Genomic DNA, 8,809 nt, shown 5'->3' on the forward strand with positions numbered 1-8,809 from the left:
GGTAAAAATTAAGCCCGGACAAACCCCCAAATATGTTCCAGTTCCTAAATAAGTGGAATATTACATGCTACCACTTTGCTGTTGGTTGTAGAGCTTTTCATAATAATTACTTACTAACATAAATAAGACTTGATATTTCTTGAAACAAATAGGAAGAGGGCCTTAAACTAAACATATTCGCTTCTAACCTAATATTACTGATAATAGAACTTAACTAATTAAAACTAGACTGTTTATAACTGCAAACTTTCAGCTTATGCCTGATAATAAACAAAACTGCTAAAAGTAACTGAGGAGACAGACTGGTGCTGATGTAAGAGAGAAGCCATGCTCCTCCTCCTCCACCTCCAGGTGAGCCTCTGCAGCCAATCAGCATCAGGGAGGAACCACAGAGAGAGAGCGTGAGATGAAAAAGATGACAGAAAAACAATATATGGATAGTAAAACAAATGTTTTTTATATCTTTTTTTTTTTTACAAGATTTACATGGATGTGTTTCAGAAACGAAACAGTTAGTTGAAAGGAATTAAAGTAAACAAAAGTAAAATGTGAAATGAGTAGAGGGACTGAACACAAGTGAACTTAACACAGGACAAAGAGATGAAGGGAGACACTGAGGATGAAACTAATGAAATACAAGCTGGAACTAAGCTAAAAGCTTAAGACTAAATAGCAAAATATAAGATAAATCAAAGTAATAAGAGAACTAAGAATTAAACAGAATGCTTAAAACCCAGAGTCAAGACCCAGGACGGAGGGTGATGTCACTGAATGATGGTTCTATTGCTTTACCAGAGCAGGCATCAGCCAAACAAATAACATTTATTCAACTCCTCTAATGTTAGTGGATGAAATTGCTTTAAGCACAAATCCAGACATGGCAGTTAAAAATGTAGGAGAATGTGATCATTGCAGTGATTAATCAGCCTGCTGTATATGGACAAAGTTACTGAGAGGCAGCTAGCTTGGCTAGCTCGCTCCAGTAAAGCGTGATCAGCCAAGTATCAGGAACACCCACCTTCCAGCATTTGCCCTCAATTATATTACAAACATGGGCATGAATAGCCGAGCAGTTATTCCTGTTCGACCTCTTTGAAGTCCACTGCCTGGAGCAGATGCATAGTTGATGGATTGTAATATAAATCTGCGGCAGACGAGGCTGCACGGTCACAAATAACAGACAGGCATGTGGACATCTGCGCTGACCTTCACTCTTGCAGCCTGATGACGAAGTTTATGTCATTGGGACCTGAGCAGACTTGCGGACTCAGAACGCATAATCCCGACTTTGCAAGGATGTTAGTTGACAGCCTTCTGAGGCTGCATTTGACTGTTTCATCTTACAAACCGCAGATGTTTGGAAAATTGGATTTTGGTCAAATGAGGGTGTTATTTACATCCAGAGCTGATGACTCTTGATTGATATTGATTATGATTTTGTGGCATGACTGGGGGGAATTTTTCAGGGCTTCCTGTAACCAGCGGATATCTAGTCCAAAGCGGTCCAAATTTCCTGTTCCACCTGCCAATCAGCATTTACGAAAGATCTAATGAAAAACCAAATCTTTACAACTGCAATTCAGTGAATCATCTGCTCACCTGCGTGCAACCAAATACTAAAGACAAATGGAAACCCTACCTACAGATATTTACTTATTTTTATGCAGATATGTATTTAACTAGTTACATGATGGATAAAATTGATATTGAGACAAACAAGGAGCCAGTAAGACACAGGGAATAAAAAAAAGACCCATCTAACAGCAGTAGGTCTAATAGATCCGAGCCCTTTTTAATGAATTCTGTCACCTTTGGGTGGTGTTATCACAGAGATGAGCGTCACTTCTTCTGAGACGTTACCTCGTTTTTGATCTGTTTTCCTAATGAGACCTGACTCCTCCTTCTGCTGCTTCAATATTTAACTCCCGTAGACATATTTACACCCACATATTCCCTGTTAAGAGGCATTTTTTGTCGTCTAATGAACACCAGTTTCATGCAGAACAAGTGCAGCGGCTTCGAATTTTAACGCGCCCGAATTTATATCTGCAAAGTGCATCCCTTAAAGGCGACCACATCTAACGACTTCAGATTCTTAAGCGTAGAGTAGATGACAAACTGTAATTTATTATTAGCACATTTATGTGCAGTTAATCATTTGAACAGGGAGGAGGATGCTCGAGCTTCATCTGTGGCTTTAATTAAGCAAAGTCGTTACGCTAGTAATTAGCTGATCCTGAAAGGATTGTTGTATTATTTTAATTTGTTATCAAAGTGACAATCGGCTGGTTCCTTTTACAAAGAGATTGTGTTGTTAGGAAAACACAATAACTCTTAATCTGATACGTCTTCAGCTCCTGACCTGTGACACGCTCCCAAACTGCTCTTGAAAGATGTCTTTTTCAAGCACAACCTGACCACGTGTGTCTTTCAGCTAGCGTAGTGCAGTAATTTTCTTTACATCGGGTGTTGAGCATGTGCTCAGCTCCAGGTTGTGTATCTTTTGCCCTTTAGGATGAGAAAAGAAAGGTATTCAAAAATATTATAATGTGCAAAGTCTCATCTGCAGTGCAGATATTCCATAAGCTCTTGTTGGATTAGCAGGGAGCCTCATTAAACAAGTTTTTTTGGAAGTTTTTTTTCCTCGTGTTCTCTTTAAACTCCCAACCTCTTTTTCTCAATAAGAGGTCTGTCAGACTCCTCTTGTTCCTTTTATCCACATGTCAGTCTTTTGTCTCCTGCACCTTTTTGAAGGTTCACGTCGGCACCAGAGCCCTTGGATTGTTTGAAGATTGTGTGTGTGGTTTAGATTGTTCTGACATAAGTTGCTGATTTAATGTCACTCTACACCTCGAGACTTTGTCATCTGGTAGAATTTTGTTTCTTTTTTTTTCCTTCTTCCTCTCCTTTAAACTGGAAGTCTCTTTGAAGTGCATATGCTACTGATAATTGAAGCAATATAATTCACTGAAGATAATAAAGAGAGCCTCATTTAATGGATTCTGTTCTGAACTAAAATGAGTCACAGCCACAACTGCTCTATGATTGTTTTTAATTTATTAGAGCGCTGGAGGATCTGCTGCTCTTGGATGAGGGATGTTGCAAATTTGTCCATTAATCTAACATCATATTTACCTTGTCATCCACGCTAAGATAATACTTAATTATTTAATTTGCTAATGAACCTAATAGAACAGTTCTCATAGTTTTCTTATATATATAATACTTAAAGCCAAATGTTTACTGATTGTAGCTTATGAATATGATTTGCTGCATGCAACCGTGTACCTGCACTGAATTTTTTGCTAACTTTTTATTACTTGGCTATTAGCACCCAATGCAAAGCTAAGCTGTGGTATGAAAGTGTTTTTGTGATTATTAATTATTTCTGAGCATGTAAAGCAGTCATAAAATGACATAATGAAGAGCATTTTACAAGATACTATTATAGTTCCTTTTCAATTTAAAGCACAAGGCAAAGAAGCACAATATATGAGACCTGCAAGCAATAAAATGGATTACCCCTGTGATAACATGGTAATTAATATAACACCTGGTGTTTGTGCTTTTGCATAGTTAGAGTTAGAAACTTTTTTTACAGTTGTCATTTGCCAGAATGGAGACAAAACACAATAAGTAAATTGTAATTGAGAATTATTTTAGCCATAATATCCAGGAGGTAAACGTTTCATGCGGATTAAGTATTCCCTCTGGGATATGACCAGAATCTCATATGCGGATAATGATATATATCACACAGTAAATTCTGTTTATTAAAGTTTATATGATGTCCACATTCTAAGGTTGTTACTTTACTGTATATAAGCAAATGATTACATAAAATATTGCTATGTAAAATACAAAACCCAAACATTGTATTTTCAAGTTTAAACAGTTTAACTCTGGGATTTATTTTGAGCACCTGACAGTCCGTAAACTCTCGCCATACTGCATCACATGGTTCTTGCATAAGCAACGGGAGAGATTTGTGCTGTTTGAGCCCCTTGTGGAGGACTGTGTGCGGCATAATTTACACAGGACAGCTTACTGGGTCATGCAAGAGCAAATGACATCCGCGCTACAGCGTTAGCAACTCCTTTCATGCTGGTATTCATGTTCTCACCTGCAGCCGCGTGTTGTAAGATTGCAAAATTGCATTAAAATGACGGAAAATACTGCTGCAAGGTCAAAAAATAAACAACAGAGGTTTTGATTTCATCACCAGATATATGTTATCACACTGCACAACCCTAAAGACAACACTGTGCTGTGTTATTTGTCACTAATTAAAACATGCTGAGCAGCAGCAGAGACATTAAAATCACATTACATAAAATATTGAAATCACTCTGGCACAATAAAGCCTCAATAAGGCGCACTTGCAGGTACAGGAAGAGAGACTTGTAGCAACAGGTAGCAACAGGTGACAGCAGACAGCAAAGAACAGAGCACGCAGACTGAGGACAGTTATTATTTTCCTGTACACAAATATGTATCACAGCAGGTATGAAAACTGAACCATTACAACGCGTGTAAATGACTCTGTTATTGTTAGTTTCTCCAGAATAATGAGACGGGTCCCAGCCCGGTCCTTGATGATTTTGTTGTTAAATGGTGTGATGAGTCTCCTCTCCTCAATTAAACTCATCCAAGACAAAAGACGTGATCGTTGATGTCAGAAAACGCACTCATGCACACGAGGTCAAGTCCATTAAGGGTCAGACGGGGTAATGTGTTCAGTCTTATAAATATCTTGGAACAATTATTGATTCAAAACCAAACTTTGAGGAAACCTGTGAAGCCGTGTGCATAAAAATTGGCACCAGCGTCCTGTTTGATGAAACTCTATCACTGATTTGATCTTATCTTGCCTTTACGGAGTCTTTTTTTAATCTTTGTCTTTGGTGTCATGGGTTGGAAACTCACTTAAATTGTTAAATGGTCTAAAAGGGCAATTGGTGAGTCACAGCTGAGCCCAGCTTCCCCGTCCACTAAACGATTACAGCGATTGGCTGGTTTGATGAGGACTGGCATCCATTGCAAAGAGCTTTAGTTTCTTCCTGGTCCCACAGTGGAGAACAACAAGGTTTAAAAAACAGTTTTGTTCCAACGCTCACATAGACTGTGACGTCTCCGTTATTTATTTCTTCGGTATGTTGTATTACGCTCACCTGCTGTCTGTGTTTTTGAAAGTGTTTATCTGAGGCTGAATGAGTCACTCACTGCAGACAAAATCTACCAGTGGTTGTAAATAATGTAACCTGAACCCGACAGCACTGAGCGCTGTTTCCGTCTTGGCTTGTTGTTTGGCTTTTTAGATATTTGGTCACAGATCAACCGAAGTTACTCTAATCATCCAAAACGAACGGCAACGTGTTCATCCAGGCTCGACCAAAAGCCACATTTATTATTCACGTCTCCTGTTTGCCGTTCCTGTTTTCAGATTTACTCCTTGGGTAGTTCATGGATTTTAAAAAGTGTTAGCAAATATTCACCTTGCGATATTCACCTTTGTTGACAACGATGATTCAGAGTGAAGATTTACTAGTCCTGCGAAAGCAAAAACAATTAACTGCACATAATCTTTAGCTGTGTACTTAATAATTAGAGCAAAAACCCCCATGCAGAAGTACTAAAATAAAATAGCCAATTATTTTTTATTTTAAGAAAGCCCTACAGTGTGCAATGACCCCACGAAGTGCGAGAAATAATAGGCTACAACTTGAGACACAAAGAGAGAGAATAACGCTGAAGTTGAACTTTAATTACCGAGTCTTCTTGTGTCCCCTCTGTAGGTGATAGGGTGACTATGTTCCCTGTTTTGGACATAGACCAGAATGATATTGTGGACACTAACGGAGCCGGAGATGCCTTTGTTGGAGGTATGGCATTATTAAGTGCATATCTTCATATCTGTGTACAATCCAATTAACCTTTGGTACTGGCCAACTATGCAATGTAGTAAAATCTCCAGATTATATGAGTGTGACTTTTACCCTGCTGTTTTTTTCCCCCACTCTGATCATAGCGCCATATAAAACAGCCAACATTTATGTCCTGTTGAGGAAGAAGCAGTCCCTTTTTCTAGAAGCAATTAGTACTTTGCTCATTTTAACCCTAACTGCTCCCCCAAACTATTCTCGAAAGTGATTGATGGCTACAGGTTGACCTCTGCTCTTCTGTCTACCCAGGATTCCTCTCGGCGTTGGTCCAAGAGCACGCGTTGGAGGAGTGCATCCGGGCCGGACACTACGCGGCCAATGTCATCATCAGGCGGGTCGGATGCACCTTCCCGGAGAAGCCAGATTATCACTGATGCACCCGAAAATGCTGCGCACGTGTCTTTTCCACAGAAATACTTGTATTTGTATGTTTCGGGATTTTACGTATACTTATTTTCTATTCACAGTGACAGACTGCATGGGACTAATTACCTCAGCTTGACTATTTTATCAAACTGTTAAAAAAAGGAAAAATAGCAGCTCTGATGTTTTAATATAAGTCAAATACTGGAAAAATATGTGTATGTTTAAAGGCTTATTCTGCTAAAATCTGTCTATTGGATGTGAAAAACTGAATACCTGCAAGCCTGAGAAGGCTGTGGGAAAGTGTCAAATGTGTTAGCACATCTCAAGAAACAAATCAACATAATTTGCCAAACTTCACTAACATTGATCCATATTTTTTCCCCACTACAGAGCAAACACTATGTCCCAATAGCTCCTCCTCGTAGCTGGGGGTTTTATATTTTAGTGATTTATAGGAAACTTGATAAAAGCTAATAATAAGCTGATCAGTAGCAGAGAAGTGCATTATCCCGAAAGAGTGGTTTGAAAGGTTTCTCCGGGTTCTGGTGACTTCTTCATAGACCCTGAATCACAGCCAAAAAAATAAAGATATATTTACAGAAACTTCTCAAGCCATTCCTGCCACAGAAGCCACTTCTCAGTTTTACTAATTATCGTAATATTTATTACTTTTCAAACAATAACTGCTTTGCCTGTAAATCGCTAATTACGCTTATTTAACTGGAGCTTGTGCACTCTGAAGAGACGATAGTGACACTGAAGTGGTGTAATTAGCAGTGAAAACTATAAGCGCAAAGCTGTAAGGTACAAAGTTGTCAGCGTAATCTGTTTTGGGGGGGGGGGCTGTAAAATAGAAACAATACCACATTTCCACTTCAGAGTATTCCTTTAATATTTAGCTGCCGTGCTGCAGCAATCAGGGATTGGGTACTGACAATCTTAATAGATAATGAGATAAAAGTGAAACATGTTTTTTTGGTACTATTGAAATAAATCAACTGATCCCACCATGAGACTCCTGGAGAATTTTGACATCTAAGAGCTGTTTAACCCAGAGGTGATGTTTATTTTAGGAGATACAAAAAAGAAAGAGGAGATGAAAACAATGTTATAACCCACAGAGTTTGTGAATTTCCTCATTATTTAATCAGCCAGAGGCACACACTCTCATGCTAATCACTTTTGGATGGCTCAGCACCCTCCATTACGGGCCTGGTGTCCTGGCTCTGCTCAGCTGCCGCTCCACCCTACCCCTCATCATGCTTATTGGGTCCTAACTGGACTCTTGTGGTCTGGAGCTGCACTGCAGGGCTGCAGGAGATCATTTTTCTCAGTTTAAGGGATTAGCGGTCGCTCTTCGCTGGAGTCATTAGAGGGACCTGAAAATTAGGCTGATCCTTCGTACCCAGCTGTGCTGTCGCTGGGGGTTGGAGAAGGGGATCAGAGGGAGGCCCTTTCCAACCACCACCACCCCCTCCCTGCCTCCCTCCTCCTGTCCTATTCACTGAGGGCCAGCAGAAGTGTCGGGCAGTGTCTCGAGTGTTTTGTGGAAAATAATTCAACACTTATCTGTTCTACAAAGAAGTGTGATTGAGATTTTTTTTTCTTTTCTTTTTTCGGTTCCCCTCGCACAACCTGTTACATCATATTGTCGTTTTATTTTCTTTGAGCACATCAGAAGGAATCCAGTATTTACACTCCCCGCACACGCAGCCCCGCTTTCATAATGAGGCATCGTTTATGCATTTATGCTAATTGGGGCCATCTAGGTGAAAATATTCTCCAGCCAAAATGTTATTAACAACTTTGAGACACTTTTTTTTTCAATCAGCATTTTTTTTTAAAGGTTTCACACAGATGCGCTTTGAAAAGGACCACATTTCTGATTGGGCAAGATCACACTCCATGGCAGCTGGTTCATTTGCTTCTCAAGATGACAGATGGCAAAACACAAACACAAAAAGAGGGAGCCATGATTAAGTAATGAGAATGCCTGCCACAATAAGGAAACTACCAAACATACTTTTTCCTCCCACTTTTTGCTGGTTAACTTTTGCCTTGCTTTATGAAAGCAAAAGGCAAGAAAGCAGACATGGAAAACTGTACGTCTGATTTACATTTTTACGATTCTGTGCTGTGTGTTTGCTGCTCCATTTCTGCTTACCAGTCTACAAGATTTACAGGTTTGAGTTAAACACACTGTGAGCTTTGAAGCAGGGAGACGAATGTCTTAATTTTGTGACATTTGCCTACTTTTTATTTTATTTTAATTGAGCATCATTTTAATTGCAGGCAAAAGAGTAACTGGGGCCCTGGCCAGTGTTTTGCCCCGCAGATGGGCAGCAGTGTTTGTGAACACCAGTGCGGCAGTTGGCAGGGATTGAGGAGGAGGTGGCGGGGTGTGTGTGTGTGTGTGTGTGTGTGTGTGTGTGTGTGTGTGTGTGTGTGTGTGTGTGTGTGTGTGGGGTGGTGGGGGAGGGATGGGCAGATTGCAATGGCAC

At 39.9% G+C, this 8,809-nt stretch overlaps 1 protein-coding gene across 2 annotated transcripts in view; it reads left to right on the forward strand.

Moving 5' to 3' along the window:
* Positions 1 to 6,518, forward strand: part of adkb (adenosine kinase b) — a 125,195-nt gene extending 118,677 nt beyond the window's left edge. For both annotated transcript variants that reach the window (XM_013911705.1, XM_005736381.1), the window contains 2 exons: positions 5,796 to 5,882; positions 6,192 to 6,518. In XM_013911705.1, the coding sequence (XP_013767159.1) occupies positions 5,796 to 5,882; positions 6,192 to 6,316 (212 nt within the window). In that variant the 3' untranslated portion in view covers positions 6,317 to 6,518. The remainder of the gene's footprint in view (positions 1 to 5,795; positions 5,883 to 6,191) is intronic.
* Positions 6,519 to 8,809: the final 2,291 nt, after the last annotated feature.

This window comes from Pundamilia nyererei, unplaced genomic scaffold (genome assembly GCF_000239375.1).
Source record: "Pundamilia nyererei isolate P.nyererei 1_Seehausen unplaced genomic scaffold, PunNye1.0 scaffold00069, whole genome shotgun sequence".
NCBI lineage: Eukaryota > Metazoa > Chordata > Actinopteri > Cichliformes > Cichlidae > Pundamilia > Pundamilia nyererei.